The 19,346-nt window shown below is 38.7% G+C and overlaps 1 protein-coding gene across 2 annotated transcripts in view; it reads right to left on the bottom strand.

Annotated features, from left to right (window-relative positions):
- Positions 1-19,346, bottom strand: part of LOC128738935 (protein krueppel) — a 44,471-nt gene that overhangs the window by 10,321 nt on the left and 14,804 nt on the right. For both annotated transcript variants that reach the window (XM_053834430.1, XM_053834429.1), the window contains exon 5: positions 1,983-2,133. In XM_053834430.1, the coding sequence (XP_053690405.1) occupies positions 1,983-2,133 (151 nt within the window). The remainder of the gene's footprint in view (positions 1-1,982; positions 2,134-19,346) is intronic.

Genomic DNA, 19,346 nt, shown 5'->3' on the forward strand with positions numbered 1-19,346 from the left:
AGTGGTTCTCACTGCCCTCGCCTATACCCTCGACATATACCTAGCAGTACTGGTGGTAGACAGCAGAGCATTTAAGTGCGCATATCGGCGTGAAAAGAGTTTTCTACCGCGCTCGCTCGGTTGGTTATCCTGGCTCGGCATGGGTAACAAACGGGCGCGGGTGGGGGACAAACAATCACTTAGCTCACAGGGGCCGGCCACGTGCGTGTAGGCAGGCGAGTGTGTTTGTGTACCTTTCGCTGATTTCCAATTTAGAGCATTGCATTTTTTACATAATAATGATAGTCTTCTCGGTATAGCGTACTGCTACAGTCTGCTGGTTGACAAATACACGCCAATCGGTGGAGACAAAAAAAACTAACGTAATTTACAGGTATGTTCCTACGTCGGTAAAGACAGACGACACTCAGCACGTTCCGTTCCATCACGGATTGGCAGCTAATATGGTTTTAATTGCCTGGTGAAATCATAAATTTATGACGCGACTGATGGAGGCGCACGGTTTGTGAATGTGTGTTTGGAGTAGAGAGCGTAATGGAATTGATTTTTTTTTCTCGTTACTTTGTACGGCACACTGCATGAATCACACGCCACCTCTGGTGTGGTCTTCCAGGGTCCGCCGCTGCACAACAGGAGACGAAGGCAGTGAACCAGTGAACGATACGATACAACGTTCCGTAAGGTACCGAAAAAGGAAGCAACAGTTTTGTTCGATTTGAAAGAGAACAATTACAAACATGCCAACCGACGGCAGCGGACCAAGAGCCGGGCTACAAGTCGGAACGACTGTGTACCACTGCAGACCGCCTTGTGGTTTCGCGAACCGTTTCTGGCTGTGCAGTTGCATGTTATCATGCCCATAATTACTGCAGAACATTAATTTCATTTCGTTTGAAAGTGGCTGGGTGCAGTGGAAATTCGCGAGTCGTCGTTTAGTGAACTGAACTTTATTTATTAGAAGCTAAATCGGCTGTTGATTGGCAACATTGCGGCGATTTTTAGAAGTTAAAAGAACTCGATAGAAAGTACTAGAGTCAAATGGTATGCTAATTTCAGTTAAGATGGTTCCTCACATGGCGTAACTTGCAACAAAGTTGCAGCAAACAAATGCCTTAATAAAGTATGATTACAACAAACCACAAAATTTTGCATAAGCTCTTTTGTAAATATAACAATGAATCAAACCATAACGAGTCAGGTTTCCCAATACTTAATACAAATCGAGCCGGACAAAATGCCGAATCGAACGCAAAAGGTCCAAAACCCTACTGGCTGACTGACCATACAGATCGTGCTACCACCAGTGCACTCTAGGTAGCGATCCCAGCAGGGGCGCCATCTGCCAGGGGAACCCTTATGTCAGGCACCCTGTTCTCTGTGTGGCGATTTTACAACCGCATCGTTCCCCGCGTCCTTCCCCCTCACGCACTAACTAAAGGATTCCCGATGACCACGCGTTGATCGTACAGATTTTGTTTACCACAACAGATACAACCATCAGCCGCAGCATTAAAAAAGCGGCAGCTGAAAATCACTGACCCCCTTCCCTGGTTGCCCCACCCGGTATAGCGGCGGCGGCCGTCGCGCTTCCGAAATACAGAAAAAAAGAGGCGCACGAATCGAGCGCAAAAAATTATGTTGGCTCGTGCTTTTCATTATTCATTTGAAACCGCAACAACAGCAACGAAAAAAAAGTTCACCCCGTCCTGCCGATCGACTCGACAGTCAAGTTCAAGAATCTTTCATCTTCACCGTAGGTAGTAAAGGTGGACGCAAGGAAGGCAGATGCTGTGAGCCCGTAGCCACCAGACCCAGTTGAGGCGCGAAATGGTTTGCACGCAAATGTCCGCGTTCTTTTGGGATCTCCTTCCATTGTGTGCAAGTTTGTACGTACGTACGCGTCTGGGTCTGATTGATGCGGTTTTCCGCAGTGTCATTCCGGGAAACAGAGGATAAAGGACGACGACGATCACAATACTCACCGGTGTGGATGTACGTGTGCTTCTTCATGTCGGACTTCTGATGGAACCGCTTGCCGCAGTACTGACACGGGTACGGCCGGGTGTCGCTGTGGATCAGCAGATGAGTCGATAGCGTGCTGGAGCGTTTGAACGTTTTGCCGCACTGTTTGCACTGATGGTTTCCGAGGAGGATGGAAAGGGGCAGCAGCAACACAACCAGCCAGCCAGCATACCGACGAGCGAGAGAGACACATAGAGATAAAATAAAAAAAAAGTAGTTAGCAAATGGGGGAAATATTAAAATAATATAAAATTTACATTTTCTGTTCGGGTTTCATGCTTCAGGTTCGTGGAGCGGCAGCAACATTCTTCGGTGAGGTTAATTTAACAGGGAAAACAGCTGATAAATGCTGCCTGATAATGGGCCAGATCCGTGACGGAGAATTGCTTTGTGATTTGATTAAGTGGCAGATTTTTATTTGCATTAAATGCTCAGTATTTTGTGTGGATTTTTTAAGTTATGTGCCATTTTATATCTATTAAAAAATGCTAAAAGAATTGCTCCTGCACTACTGAAATTATTCCGAAACTGCTTAGAAGTGCTTCATTTTTATATCTTAGTGAAATGATTTTTGAATAAACTGGCTTTTAATTACTTCGAACATATCAGCTTATGAAAAAAACACTACACATAAAGATTTTAATATTTCTAGACAGATGAAAAATAAATCTTCGCTTTGAAATAATCAAAACCAAGACCATTGTGATAGCTAACAATATTTTTACAACTTTTAGTTATTACTAATTTATTTTGTAGTAGCACATTTCGATTCCGTGCTCGGTTTCAAAGTTTACAATTTGATTCTAAAATCAGATCTCTACAAAATAATTTCAAAGCAGTTGCAGAGAAGTTTCAAAGCAGTTTCAGACTATTTTCAGAGGTTTTCAGCATTTTCATGACACTTGAAGAGAGGTTTTCGAACAGCTTCAGAGCAGTTTAGGAGCATTTTCAAATCAGTTTCAAAGCAGCTTTAAAACAGTTTCAAAACTGAGTAATTCTCGCTGAAACGGGGCCACTACTGACACGAGGTCTTCAAAAATTACAACTTTTGCACTTAATTGGTTAAAAATGGTTAAAAAATGAAAATTACACTTTTAATACCTCGAAATAGTGAACCCCTCGTTCGCCAAGGGGCCTAACAGTTTCAAAAAAGTTGAATTTTGAGCAAAGCTTGAGATCTATATCATTTGATATTTCATAAATTTGCCATGAAAAAACTAACAAAAAAAACTATCTGAAAAAAATCAGTGGCCATTTTGGATTTTATCAAAAAATCGCTGTTTTCGCCGTGATTCCCCAACCGATTTTAATTTTAAGACCACCATCGGAAAGCTGAGAAAAAATGCTGTTTGGCCGCTGATTTTTTTCACTTCATTTATATGCTCTATCTCTCCTATTTACAAAACCGTGTCGTTTGTAGTTTGTTTCATTGCAAATTTTGGAAATATCACAATAATTATATGAAAATTTTGAACCTCGATATAAATAACTGGTTGTTTTATTCAGTTAATACCTTTGTACATTTAATTTTATGAATGTTTCTGGTAGCATTTTTTCTCAGCTTACCGATGGTGGTCTTAGAATGAAAATCGTGGGGAGGTTCATGGTGAAAACGGCGATTTTTTGATGAAATCCAATATGGTGACCAAATCCAAGATGGCCGCCAAAATTCTTTTACTCCATTTGAAAGCCCTATTCTTCTTCCGGACACCGGACCATTTGTTAGTTTTTTCGTGGCAAATTTATGAAATATCACATGACATAGATCTCATGGTTTTCTCAAAATTCAACTTTTTTGAAACTGTTAGGCCCCTTGGCGAACGAGGGGTTCACTATTTCGAAGTATTTTTTTTTTTTTTTTTTAATTCTATATTAGAGAGGTTTTCAGCCTGCGGCTGGTTCGCCTCTTATTTCGAAGTATTAAAAGTGTAACTTTTATTTTTTAACCATTTTTGACTAATTAAGTGCAAAAGTTACAATTTTTGAAGACCTCGTGTCAGTAGTGGCCTCGTTTTAGCGAGAAATTACTCTACTAGGAACAAATAGATACTGTAAACAAACACCCAACTTTTCGAATGCATATAAAAATAACTTTCTTTTGGTGAAAAAAGATTTAATTTATTTCAGCGCAATGCAGAGATATTCATTTGTATTGTTAAACATTGATAGAACTAGGGTAAAATGCCATATATTTGATCAAAACATCAAGAAACAACCATGTACCGTAAATAAATACCATGTAATCGGATTGCTCTTGAAGATAGCTTATTTTTGGCGACAAAAGATCAATTTTATCTTAGCGGAATCGGGAGATATGGACTTTAACATCTCTTCATAGCAAGAAGAGTAGGGTAAAATACCCTTTCTTAGGCAAAAACTGGTGGAAACAAATGCGTGCCGTAAGCAAGCATTACACCATTAGATTCCTTATAAAAAGATCGATCCTAGCTCAGAGGCATTCGCAGATATAGAGATAAAGGACTATTTTTCGAAAAAATCCCCACTGTGAAGTGGTCCTAATCTTCCGACAAAAAATCTCCAGGCTATATTAAACAGTTTCATAGCCGTTTTTGAGAAGTTAAAAAGATGTTTTAATGTTGTTGTTGTTGTTTTACTTTATTAGTACTTTTATGTTTTAATGTATTTTCAGAGCAGCTCAGGAAAAGTTTTTGCAATTTTAGAACGGTTCCGGACCGTTTTCAGAGCAATTTCAGAAGAGTTTCGAGGCAGTTTCAATGCAGTTGCAGACTGGTTTCAGGGGTTTTCAGCATTTTCAAAACAATTGGAGGGAAGTTCTAGAACAGTTTTAAAGCAGTTTCAAAACAACTGCAGAGCATTGTCAGGAGTTTATTCGGTTAAGTTTTGCATCAGTTTTGTTGAGTTCCAGATAGTTTCAGAGCATTTTTAGAATAATTTGAGAGTAATACTCCAGATTATATTAAGAGCAGTTTCAAAACAATTTCAGACCACATTCATGGATATTTTTCAAAGCAGCTTTGGAGCAGTTTAAGAGTGGTTTCAGATGCAGTTCAAAGTTGAAGAGAAGTTTCTGAACTTAACAGTTTTTAAATAGTTTCAGAGTATTATGAAAAGTTGCAGTTGAAGAGAAGTTTTAGAGCCAGTTAGGAGCAGTTTCTTAAAAACTGTTTCAAGTTAGTGTCAAAGAAGTTTCAAATTAGTCGTAGGCTTTTTCTAAACAAGATTTGGAGCAATTTCAATACAACTTCAAAACAGTTTTGAAGAAGTCTCAGATCAGTTTCCGAGTAGTGTTGAGCAGTTTTATACTAATTGAAGAGATGTTTCAGAGCAGTTTAAAATAGTTTCAGGGCAGTTTTGAGACAGTTTAAGTTCAGTTTCAGAACAGTTTCAAAGTACTTTTAGAAAAATTTTTGAGCAGTTGCAATACAATTGCAAAGAAGTTTAGGAACATTTTTAGAGTTATTGCAAAACCGCTTCAAGCCATTTTCGGTTTCTGAGCAGTTACAACAGTTTAGGAGAACAATTTCAGAGAAGGTTCAGTGGCATTCTAAAACAGATTCAGACCGCTTTCAGATTTCTTCCTTTTCAGAGCTGTTTTGAGCAGTTTAAAAGAGTTTCAGATGGGTTATTCATTCCAAGCAGAAGAGAAGTTTTAAACCTATCTTAGAGTAGTTTCTGTTCATTTTCAAAAAAGTTTCAGAACAATTTTAGAATAGTTTTATTGCAGTTTCAGAACAACTGAGGAGAAGCTTGTAAGCAATTTTTGTGTAGTTTCAGATAAAATTTCAAAACAATTTCAAGGAAACTTCCGGAGCAGTTTTACAGCGGTTGCAAAAGAGTTACGTGGCAGTTTCAGAGCAATTTTAGAGCAGTTTCAGATCAGTAGCAAATAAATTTCCAATCATTTTCAAAGAAGTTTTACGGCTGGTTTAGAACAGTTTCGAAGAAGTTTCAGAGCACTTCAAGAGCAGTTCATTAATAGCAGTTTCAAATCAGTAGCAACGAAATTTTCAATCATTTTCAAAGAAGTTTTACGGCTGTTTCAGAACAGTTTCGAAGCAGTTTCAGAGCACTGCACTTGAAGTTCATTAATAGCAGTTTCAAATCAGTAGCAAAGAATCCAATCAGTTTCAGGGGTTTTCAGAGCAGTTTCAGTACAAATTTAAAATAATTTCAAAGAACTCTCAGATCAGTTTCTGAGCAGTGTTGATCAATTCTATACCAATTTATGAGAGGTTCCACAGCAGTTTCATTATAGTTTCAGGCCAGTTTTGAGACAGTTTGAGCTCAGCTTCAGAACAGTTTTAAAGCAGTTTTATAGCAATTAAAGAGGTGTTTAAGAGCAATTTTCAGAATGGTTTCAGACCAGTTTCAGAGCAATTTAAAGAAGTATAAGAGTGGTTGCAGAGAGATTTCGAAGCAGTTTAGGAAGTTTTTAGGAGAAATTTAAAAGCAGTTTTAAAACAGTACCAAAGCATTTTTGGGGGTTTTTAGAGCAACTTTGCAACAGTTTCAGGATAGTTCCAAATGATTTTCAGAAGTTTCAACTAAAGCTGAAGCTGAAGTTACTAAGCAGTTTTGAAGAAGTTTCAGAGCATTTACAGGGCTATTGAAAAACAGCTTTAGAAGTGTTCAGAGTACTTTCAAAACAATTTTAGACCACTCTAGGGCTCTTATTTTCCAAGGTATTTTTGAGCAATTTAAGAAAGTTTCAGATGAGTTTTAGAACATTTTCGAACGATTTCCGAGAAGTTTAGGAGCATTTTCAGAACAAAACAATTTCCGAGAAGATTTAAGGCATTTTCAGAGTAAATACATTTAATTTCGGAGCAGTTGAGAAGAAATTTCAGAACAATTTGAGTGCAGTTTCAGAGAAATTTTAGGGTAGTTTCAGATCATTTTCAGAGAAGTTTCAGACGAGCTTTATAGCAGGTTCAGAACAGTTGCAACGCAGTTGCAGCATAATTTCAGAACAAATTCACTTCAATTTCAATTTATAATTTTAGAACAGTTCCCTGAGCTATTAGTTTCAAATCTGTTTTAGAGCAGTTGTGAAGCAGTTTCAGTACAGGTTTAAACAGTTTCAAAGTAGTTTTAAATCGGTTTCCGAGCAGTGTTAGACCAAATGAAGAAAAGTTTCAGAACAGTTTCAAAATACTTTTCGAATAGATTCAGGGCAGGTTTGAGATAGTTCGAAATCAGTTTCAGAACAATTTCAAAGTGGTTTTAGAGAAGTTTTAAAGCAGTTTCAGTACAACTTCAGAGCACTTTTGGCTCTGAAACTGGTATTATTAGAGCAATTTAAATGCAGTTTCAAAACAGTTTCAGTTTTTCACTTTCAGTTTTTAGGAGCATTTTAGGAGTAGTTCAGATGAATATTTTGAAGCGTATTCAAAGTATTTGAAGAGAAGTTTCTGCAGTATTAAAGTAGAAACTGCTTTAGAAACTGCTGCAGTTTCAGAGCATTTTTAGGATTTGCACCATTTGTTCAGCGTTTTTTTTTTTTTTTCAGAGCAATTCCGGAAAAATTTTAAGGTGTTTGAAAAACAATTTCGGAGAAGTTTATTAACATTTTCAGACCATTTTCAGAACAGTTTCAGAAAAGTTTCATGGCAGTTTTAGAGAAGTTTAAGAGCTGTTTTAAGACATTTTCGGATCATTTAAGGGCAGTTTTCAGGCAATTTTTGGGCAGTTTTGGAGCGTTTTAAGAGCTGCTTCAGAAAATTTTTGAGGCAGTTTCAAAGCTTTTTTTCAAAAAATGTATAAAACGGGGGTTTCTTTGGTCCCAAAATCGTTTTGGATATTTTTGCATTCAAAAATCAATTTCAAGCCAATAGTTTTCCTCGAAAGTTTCCAAGAGCAGCTTTCATTTGACATCAAAATCATAAAATTCGGTTTAGGGGTTCATAGATTATAAATTTAAAATAGGACTAATGGCAAAAATGATTATTTTTTGGTTTACCATAACCCAGTTGGAGCACGCTAAGCGCTAAATAAAAAATGTGGGTTCCAAATTTCTCCGAAAAGAAACGCGTATATAAGATTTGAATAAAAATGTGGCACTTTTAAATCTGAATACAGCGTTTTATCATGAAATTACTGCAATTTAGTTCATTATGAGTCTACTAGGACACTTTGACTGAATTATTTGGACTACGGAAGTACTAGAATGGGAAAGGTTAGTCACACTGATTGAAACACTTCGACTGATATAATCTGTTCGGGACACTAAAATTGAGACATGTTGACTGAAAAATAATCAGCATGGTTAGCTTTTTTTATTTGAAGTTAAGCACTTAGCATGGTACTCTGGAACAAGGATATTTGAAATTGACCGCCTGTGTTGGGCGACCTAACTTAGGATATTTTAATTGGAAGTTGGGACACTTGAACTGGAACACTGAAAATGACAAGATGGAACTACAATTATTGAACTGATACGCCGATTTTTTTTGTCTAAGACAAAATTTGGAATTTAGACGCTCAAGTTGTAAATATGGACTGGGACACTCTAAAGGAAAATTGACTGCGGCTTTTCGACTAAGATTATATTTAAACCGAGAAACTCGCAATTGGTCAGCAGCTTCGGCCGCTGAACTCACGAAAACAAGCCACACTTGTTCTTGCGCTCCGCTCGATTGATTTTGTACCCAGCCCATGACCATCCCGCATGCCAGGAATAGGAAGAAGACTAAAACATTTTGACTGCCATTTGAGAATCGGTAAGTCACTTCAAGCAAAACAGTAGCCTACTGTCCTGTTATTCAGATATGATAAACTTGAAAACAAAAATGTGGAGTGAAAAAAAAAGCAAGAGTAAATTGAAAAGGTTCGGCAAAAAGCCACGTATTTCACCACTAATTAGTGTGCTCTTGGTTGTAGTGCAGACCAATAGTCAACCAGGTAAAGAAAGTGCGTGTTATATAATTTCATAAATAACTCCAGGGATATGCCACAGAGGTTGTAAATCTTTTCCTAAAATGATTCGCACCCAGTGCGTTTGAAAGTGATTCGCATCAAACCAGCACTATCTATCATCGTTTCGGAATAATTGAATCACACAACAGATTAATACCAAGTCCAAAACGTGACCCCTAAAGAGGAGCAATAAAAGTGCCTCTGCTGGACGGTTCTCCGAAACCATCGGCTTCGGTTCGGTCATAATAAATGCATGCAAGAAGCAAGTGCTACCGCGACGGACCATGAAGTAGGGCGAGAACGAATTATAAATCAATACCGCTGCGCTACCGAACCGAACTCATCTTCATCCAATATTCATGAAGTCCAGCCGGATTCGGTGCCTACGACAAGTACTGTTTACTTTCATAAGTCATTAAACCGCCTCATTCCGCACCACCATCATACGCAGCCTGCGACTTCCTGTTCCAGTTACGTACGATGCGTTTCGCTTTCAGCTGCACACTGCCCCCCACCACAATCTTCGTTCATCGTCGCCGGAAGGGTCAAAACAAGAACGTGATTCTTATTCCTCCGAAACAGACCAAGTCCAAGCAAAGTTCGTTCCGGGTAGCAGAGTTATTAGCATAATTTCTCGCGCCAGCTCAGTAAACTATATGCGGGTTCGTCGCCTATAAGCACCAAACCGAAAGCAGAGCAGAAGCAAGGAGTGGTGACGATGACGCACACACTTGTGCAAACAGTCACAGAACAATCATTGTATCGCCAGTACCAGCATGGGATGGGACCCTGACGAAGTCCAAAAACCAACTCCATCCGATCCCTGCCGCCAACCGTTCCTCATTAACTGATTCGTGTCGGATTGTTTTCAGCTCATTTGTCAAACCAGCGGCGACACCCGCCGCGGTTTGTAGGACTTGTCTCGGTGGCACAAACAACACTGGCTAAACGACGACGCTGGCTGCTGCTGCCGTGGAATGCCAGCCGAATGGAAAGAATCGATTGCATTCAGGCCGCTTCCGTCGTCGCTGCTGTCGTTGTCGTCGTCGGATTTGTAGGTCCAGCATGTGGACCACTTGCGTAAATATTGGATCGTATCCGAGGTGGTTTTGAGAAGTGATGGCGTGCCTTTTCTGAGGCAAAATCATTTCGATTGTAATCCGGAAAAGTGCCCTGCTAGAAAGATTTCAACTTGAAAACAAATTGAAAATTTTCTGATCAGCCTGTATTATGACATTATTTATCACGAAAAAATATTATCCACAGGTAAATAACACGAATAACAGCGCTATTAATTGACCCTTCCAATCAAAACTAATGTACACCATAAAGCATTCATTTACAAAGCAGAATAGTGGCCATCAAATTTTCATGACAGAATCCCATCCAGTAAATTTATGAGTAAACGAAATTGATTGAAAATTGATTTCATTACACCTTTTCCACTGCCGCGGCTAGTTGAGGGAGCACCGAGAATGGCAGTCAATGTCGCCGCATGACACCACCCGACCGGCAAGGATCTGGGTACTACTGTCGCTTCGAGTGGCGGAAAACACTCCATCAACTAGGTCAATGCAATCAATCCTTCCGATTCCGCTAACCACCCCGGCTCGGCAGGCCGGTCCTTCCCGGCCACTACGTTGGTTGGTGTGGTACAATTTTCAGAATGGTCAATAAATCGTGCTCTTCCGCTTTAGTCCGGTCGCCGCGCCGGTTCGGGACGAGCCATCCTCTCAATTAGCACCGGGCGCCCGCGGGCGCGGCGGGCAGCGGCTACATGCAGCGAGCGAGGGGCTCCAACTAAACAACAACACAATTATTAATTATTTACACGAAAAAAGCGATCGGCGGGAAATTCTACTCCGTGCTCCGGGAGTACCACGCCGCGCGCGATTATCTGTAAATTACAATCACCATTTCGTGTCGCGCGAGGATGATGAGGAGGACAACGACGACGACGACCAAGTGTTTAATTTATTTTAGCGTTCTCGATGTCCGCCGTTTGGCAAGGGGTTTGCCACTTTTCGTTGCTCTGTTTTGTTTGCTCCGGCATGATTCGTAGGACTGCGATGCGACGGATGGCTTAGGTGTTACATCAGATAGTGATATATTCCCTTTTCGAAAGAACGCAATGCAATGAATGGTGGTGGTTCTGGCTGGGGGAGAAATGATAGGCACTGGGAGTATTCTAATCATGCGACAAAATTTATTTCGTTGAAATTAATGCCAAACAAGGGCGTGATTAGGATTGCACGAGGGAGGAACTCACAGTCCAAAAAATATATAAGTTTCCGAAGAGCTTTGCAATAATAAATAAATAAGATCGATAACTATGATTGTTGTAGATTGATGTATAAGACTTAAGTGTCCCATTTCAAATGCTCCAGTATAAACTTAGATATTTAACCCAGTCCAAATGTCTCAATTCGGTTGTCTCACTTTGAAAATTTTGTTTCCGAATCTCCAGTCCCAGATCTCGAAGACTAAATTCAAATAATATTTAATTCGTACGCCTCCAACAAAAGATTCTAATTCAAGGAACCCAGTTCAAGTGTCCCAAATCTAGTCTAAGCCTATGTTTTAGTCCTGTAATGATAGTCCTAGTGTCCCATTATGTTTCAGTGTTTCAGTGTTAGTGTCTCAATTAGATTACTGTCCCAGTTTAAACGTCTTTAAACGTGATAGTTCAGTAAGCCCAGCTTGATTGCCTCAGCTTAAGTAATACATTCACAGTATACAGACACAAGCGTCCCAGTATAAATATCAAGATTCATGCTTCGAAATCCTTGTATGGAAGTCTAAACTGAAGTGATTAATGCTTAGCATCTGGTTGTAAGTGTTTTAATTCAAAAGACCAAATCCAAATTCAAAGTTACAGGTTTCTGTCTAAATCTCTCAGATCGAGCAGTCCAACTTTGTAACCTCAATTTCAATTTTCCAATCCAAGAACTACATTACAAAGATCCGAATTCATTGATCTAAGTCGCGGTGTCTACGAATACTAGTGCCCTTGAGAAAAGGGTGTTGAGCCAAAAATACAATTACGCCATTAAAGTAGGCCAACCTAGATCTAATCTAGTCTAATCAAATAATCTTCAGTATTTCAGTGTCCCAATTCAATTATCGAAGCCCACGCGTATATGTCTAAATTAAAGTGTACACAATCAAGCCTTCAGGACTGAAACATACACAGTTCAAAAAATCACATACAAAGCAAAATATTTCAGTACAAAGGAGTACTGATCAGAATGTCCCATTTTGACGATATTAGTGTCTTGTCACCTCGAATATCTCACTTCGAGTATCTTCGTCTGGGTGACATAATATCGGAAACCTGACATGTGTGAAAATGTTAGCATTTGATCTGAATTCCAGTATCCTAGCTGTAGTAATCCAGTTTAAATGCGCTATTTTAAGTGTCTTTCAGTGTAAGTGCCAAAAAACCAAGATGGTTCACGTTTCTTAGTCCAAAATCTATCATCTCAATTTAAGCATCCCAGCGCAAGTTTTTCAGCCCGTTTCTAAGCTCGTATTTTCTGGGTCATACACTCCAAAAACCTGGGTCATCAGTCGTATTTTCTGGGTCATCAGTCCAAAAATGCTGAATCAATTGTTCTAATCCCAGCATCCTAACGTAAATCTAGGTGTCCCAATTTTAAGGGTATGATCCATATCCAGGTACAGTAAGTACACAATAATGGGTCACACACAATTGTGAGTCATTTGAGCTTTGGCTGCTAATTTCGGTTTAAATATCACATAATAATTGATTGAATTATTAGTGCTACTTATGAGTAACAATGTTGGCAATCAATTAGTATAACATTCACACATTAATCAGCAGAAGTGAAAATGACCCATAATTGTGTGCAACCAATATTGTGTACTGACTGGATCTAAGATTAGTCAAGAAAGTCCAAGAGACCTGATCGATTCTAATATTCCAGTTTAAGTTTTCCAGAAGAAACGATGCGGTTCCAAATTCCTCCATAGAACAAGCTACCACAATCAAGCATCTAAATATATGTGTTTCAGGTCAAATACTATTCCAATTATATTATACTAGCTGACCCGACAAACTTCGTATTGCCACAAATTAACCTGTGTTGTACATAAATCATGAATCTCGGATGATCTTTGTCACAATCTCGAGTTTTGCAAGCCCCCCAGTGGGCGGCGCTTCCGACGGCGGGTCACCGGCAACACTCGCGACCGTCTCGATTAGTTTTTGAGTTTCGCAAAAATTTCTGTTTTATTTGTATGAGAGTCCACATCCCCCTACCACAGGGGTGAGAGGTCTCTAACTATCGTAAAATAAATTCAAGACTCCAAAATCTCCCACATGCCAAATTTGGTTCCATTTGCTTGATTAGTTCTCAAGTTATAAGGAAATTTGAATTTCATTTGTATGGGAGCTCCCCTCTTAAAAGGGGAAGGGGTCGTAATTCACCATAGAAAAAACTTCTGCCATCTAAAACTCCCACATGCCAAATTTGGTTCCATTCGATTGATTAGTTCTCGAGATAAGAGGAAATTTGCATTTCATTTGTATGGAAGCCCACCCTCTTAAAGGGGAGATGGGCCATAACTCGCTTTCTAAAGAAAAGAGGGGTCTCAATTCACCATACAAAAAAATCTTGCGTCCAAAACCACTTACATGTCAAATTTGGTTCCATTTGCTTGATTAGTTCTCGAGTTATGAGGAAATTTGTTTTTCATTTGTATAGGAGCCCCCCCCCCTCTTAAAGTTGGGAAATCCATAGAAAATATACCATAGAAAATATTCTTGCCTACAAAAACACCCACATGATAAATTTGGTTCCATTTGCTTGATTAGTTCTAGAGTTATGAGGAAATTTGTATTTCGTTTGTATGAGAGCCCCCCTCTTAAAAAGGTAAGGGGTCCTAATTCATCATAGAAAAAATGGTTGCCTCCAAAAACACCCACATGCCAAATATGGTTCCATTTGCTTGATTAGTTCTCGAATTATGAGGAAATTTGTATTTCATTTGTGTAGAAGCACCCCCTCTTAAAGTTGGGAGGGGTCCTAATTCACCATAGAAAATATTTTTGCCTCCAAAAACCTCCACATGCCCAATTTGGTTCTATTTGCTTGATTAGTTCTCGAGTTATGAGGAAATTTGAATTTCGTTTGTATAGGAGCCCCCCCTCCTAAAGTAGGTAGGGGTCCCGATCCATCATAGAAAAAATTTTTGTCTCCAAAAACACCCACGTGCCAAATTTGGTTCCATTTGCGTGATTAGTTCTCGAGTTATGAGGAAATTTGTATTTCGTTTGTATAGGAGCCCCCCCCCCTCTTAAAGTTGGGAGTGGTCCCAATTCACCATAGAAAATATTCTTGCGCTCGAAAACTTTCACATGCCAAATTTGGTTCCATTTGCTTGATTAGTTCTCGAGTTATGAGGAAATTTGTATTTCGTTTGTATAGGAGCCCCCCCTCTTAAAGTGGGGAGGGGTTCTAATTCACTATAGAATATATTCATGTCCTAGAAAACTGGCACATGCCAAATTTGGTTCCATTTGCTTGATTAATTCTCGAGTTGTGAGGAAATTTGCATTTCCTTTGTATAGGAGCCCCCCTTCCTAAAGTGGGGAGGGGTTTCAATTCATCATAGAAAAAAATAATGTCTCCAAAAACACCCACATGCCAAATTTTGTTCCATTTGCTTGATTAGTTCTCGAGTTATGAGGTAATTTGTATTTCGTTTGTATAGGAGCCCCCCCTCTTAAAGTTGGGAGGGGTCCTAATTCACCATAGAAAATATTCTTGCCCTCGAAATTTTTCACATGCTAAATTTTGTTCCATTTGCTTGATTAGTTCTTCAGTTATGAGGAAATTTGTATTTCATGTGTATAGGATCCCCCCCTCCTAAAACGGGTAGGGGTCCCAATTCATCATAGAAAAAATTTTTGTCTCCAAAAACACTCACATGCCAAATTTGGTTCCATTTGCTTAATTACTTCTCGAGTTATGAGGAAAATTGTGTTTCTTTGGTACAGGAGCCCCCCCTCTTAAAGTGGGGAGGGGTCCTAATTTACTATAGAAAATATTATTGCCCTCGAAAACCTTCACATGCCAAATTTGGTTCCATTTGCGTGATTAGTTCTCGAGTTCTGAGGAAATTTGTATGGAAGCCCCCCCTTTTAAAGAGGAGACGTGTTATAATTCCCCTTATAAAGAGGGGAGGGGTCTCAATTTACCATAGAATAAATTCTTGTCACCGAAAACACCCACATGCCAAATTTTGTTCTATTTGCTTGATTAGTTGTCGAGTTATGGAGAAATTTGTGTTTCATTTGTATCGGAGCCCCCCCTCTTAATGGGGGGAGGGGTTTCTAACCATCACTAAAACCTTTCCTGGCCCCAAAAAACCTCTACATGCATATTTTCATGCCGATTGGTTCAGTAGTTTTCGATTCTATAAGGAACATACGGACAGACAGACAGACAGACAGACAGACAGACAGACAGACAGACAGACAGACAGACAGACAGACAGACAGAAATCCTTATTTATAGGTATAGATATATTATTCGATTTTGTTTTTCTTTTGAAAGTTTTTCTCATAAAAAAGAATAACAGCTGTATGAACGTTCATTTCATTTCGCTGCTATATGCTTTCGTATGGTTTCGTGTGCGTTCTTGTGTTTTCGTGGAAAAAAGTCTCACTCTCTATCGCTAGGTTCGCTAGTGTCTGCAGAGGGTACCGTGTTTGGATTTTAGCTTCCACTTCTGTTATGCGATAACAATCAATTCCAGTACTTTAGTATCTCAATATAGATGAATTGAAACACTTAAGTTCGTGATTGATAATTTGAACCTATATGCCTATTTTCGAGTGTCCCATTTCGACTTTCCTAGCTTAATTGTTCTAGTTGTGAACCCTATTTCTAATTGTCAACCCTATTTGAGACCATGTGCCCCAATTCAAAGGTTCAAGGTAGGAATGGATCTATTACTTTGATTCATGTGACTGTACCGTTTCAGTCGAGTACAATTTGACAGAGTTATTTATATATAGGATATTTATAGAACTACAATTTTGCTGACAAAGTTCTGTATCTTTCGTATTTACAATGCTACAATGCTGCTAACTCATCAGTGAACGTTCACTGGCACTAATGTCCCATGTATAGCTTTGTCAAATTTTGCTCTGTTGAAACGGTACTGTCAAATGAATCAGCAAACTGAGTCAAAGTGATCGATCCATCCCTGGTTCAATGTCACTTGTCGCAGTCCAATCCCATCCCCATCTAAGAGTAACAGTTTAAGTATATCGGTACAGTAATGTCCTAGTGCAAATTCTTTAGTTCAAGCTTCACAGTCAAATTTCGCTGTTCCATCTCCAATTCAAGATTCAATAAGTCGAACCCAGTATTCCGATATCTCAGTTGACGAAAATTTCTTATTGGAAAATTCATTTGAACATTTCGGTTCATGCAATCGCATCAAAAAAGCATAATTTGATTGTCATAGTCCAAGTTTTGCAATCAGCTTCTAGGTCAAAGGCTAAAATAAAGCAAAGCAAAGTGATCCCAATTTTTGTTTCAGTTCAAATGACCAAGGTAATTTGTCCCAAGCTCATCGGTTTCGAAATGGCTCAAGTTTCTCATTCCAGGTTTTGAAGTTCAAATATCTCAATTTGAATCCAGCCGTCCTAATCGAAATAATCCAGCTCTCGAATACCTCAGAAAAATCCTAATTCGTCAAACACAGTGTCCCAGTTTACGGAACTCGGTCAAAATATTCTAACTAAAATGGTATAACACTAGCTTTTAAGGTCAAATTTAGTTTCACAATTACAGTCCAAAATTGACTCAATCTGAGTGTCCCATTCGGAAGTTTTGAACTAGAGTGTTTCTTTTGAAAAGTTTCTTTCAAAGTATTCCCAGTCGGAATAACCCAGCTTCAAGTATTTCACTCTAAACGTATCACAAAATTTTTATTATTTTATTTTATTTGTATGGGAGCCCCCCCTTCTAGAAGGGGAGGGGTCTCAAACAACCATAGAAAAAAATCCTGTCTCTAGAAACCCCCACATGCCAAATTTGGTTCCATTTGCTTGATTAATAGTCAAGTTATGAGGAAATTTAGGTTTTATTTGTATGGGAGCCCCCCCTCTTAGAGGAAGGACGGTTCTCAATCTACCATAGAAAAAATTTCTGCCTCCAAAAACCCTCACATGCCAAATTTGGTTCCATTTGCTTGATTAATAGTCAAGTTATAAGGAAACTTTCGTTTTATTTGTATGGAAGCCCCCCCTCTTAAAGGAAGGAGAGATCTTAATTTACCATAGAAAAAATATCTGCCTCCGAAAACTTTTACACGCCAAATTTGGTTCCATTTGCTTGATTAGTTCCCGAGTTATGAAGAAATTTGTGTTCCATTTGTATGGGAGCCCCCCCTTCTAGATGGGGGAGGGGTCTCAAACCATGCTAACAACATTCCTCACATCAAACGCAATGCGTATGCCAAGTTTCATCAAAATCCGTCGAGCGGTTTGCGAGTCTATACCGGACACACGAACAGCATTTCATTTTTATATATATAGAAGAAGAAGAAGAAGATTAGTGAGTTGAGTATGTCCCACTGTCCCACTTTAAAGCTTATACGCTTACTGCTTGCTGGCGGGTAAGTCATTAAATTCTATTGAAATCTATTTTTTCTGGATCTTTTACAGTCATTTCAACTGCTATTCGAAAGATTTTGTAGCATTGCTCCAAATATTCTAATTTAAGCGTTCATGCTAAATCCAAAAAATATATATATCCAGCGTTCCAAAAATCCAAAAATCCAGAATTAACCAACTGTATGTTTTCCAGTCAAAGAAACCGTCCTCAAACTCGAGTATTTTCATCTAAACCTCTGAAAGTTATAAAAGCAAAACCTAGGTGCTACATTCCGTTTTTCAAAACTTAACCTTCAACCTTAACCTTTGAATGTTTTCATTCGGCAGATTTCGCAGCCAGCTGTGTACAGGACAATTGCGGGGCTACTACTACGATGCTATTAACTCTAACTCTCCCAGCTGAGATTCGAACATAAGATGGATTGTTAAACCAGTGTCTTACCTCAAGCCCATCTGGGAGGGAATCATAGTGTCCCAGTTTACCCGTCCTGGTCAAAGTGTTGTAGGTAAAATGGTCCAACACAAGCTTTTAAGTTCAAATATTTTAGTTTCAAAATAGCAGCCCAAGTGTTCTGATTCAGATGAGAAATGTATTTAAATAAAATGCCTCAAGCTAAGTGTCCCATTCGAAATTTCAAAACTGAAATAATTCTGTTAAAAAGTTTCTTGCAAAGTATTTCACTCGGAATAATCCAGCTTCAAGTATTCTCACTCTAAATGCATCAACCTAGCCGTCTTTGTCCGAGTGAAGTTTTTGGTACAAAAAGCTTAAATAACTAAATCTGGGCAAGTGTCCCGTTTTGCGTCTTCTTCACTAAAAGAAACCATAATGTCGTTATCAAATCTTACAGAGGAAGAAAAGGATTACCAATCTATTCAGTTTCGAAAAGTGGATGAAACTATGTGGTTGGTGTTAAAGTCAGACCGGACCAAGAGACAAAACTCTGGTTTCGTAAAAATCGGGTTCAAAGTTTGCTGCTCTGTATGGTTTGCAGCTATCAATCGTTCGAAATCATCTCATAACTGTGGCTGTTTGCAACATTTTTGTATTCTGAATAAAATAAAATGTAGCTTAGAAAATTCTTTATCGTGAGCTGTCTTTAATTTATTTTTTTAAATTTTGCGATTTGGTTTGGTCTGATTTAACACCAATCATGTGTGAGCTGAGCATGTCCCACTGTTCCACTTTTAAGCCTACACGATTGTTGTTTGCTGGAAGTGAGGCCAGTTTAAGCCGAAAGTGTGTTGAGGGTGATTAAATTCTATTCATTTTACTGGATCTTTTATAATCAGTACGGATGCTATACGAAAGATTTTATAGAACTGATCTATATATTCTAGTTTGAGTCTAGAGTTATCATATTAAATAGTTCCATTCTAAATTACCGCAAAAATCAGGTGTAAATACATATTAAAATTCAAGTGTCCAAAATTTAGCTTCTAGCCGGGTGTTTTTCGGGCAAAGAAACCGTAAGCAAGCTCCAGTATTTCAGTCTAAGAGTCTCAGCGTAATACAGAGTATTCCAATTCAAGTGTCCCATTTTGTTCCGATTCGAGTTCCTCTGTATTCCAGTTGAAGTCCATTCCTTCAAAAAGTTAAATAAGTCTGAGCGTAGCAGATGAAATTCTTATTTTATTTCATTAAAGAAACGGCTATAGTTGCGCTATAAAATGAATTTTACTAAAATAAATTTACTAAAAATCAGTGGTTAGTCTAAGATGTTCTTAAATGGTCACGCCTCGTCTCAAGATTTTAGGGGAAGGTGTCTTAATT

Source organism: Sabethes cyaneus, chromosome 2 (genome assembly GCF_943734655.1).
Source record: "Sabethes cyaneus chromosome 2, idSabCyanKW18_F2, whole genome shotgun sequence".
In the NCBI taxonomy this organism is placed as follows: Eukaryota; Metazoa; Arthropoda; class Insecta; order Diptera; family Culicidae; genus Sabethes; species Sabethes cyaneus.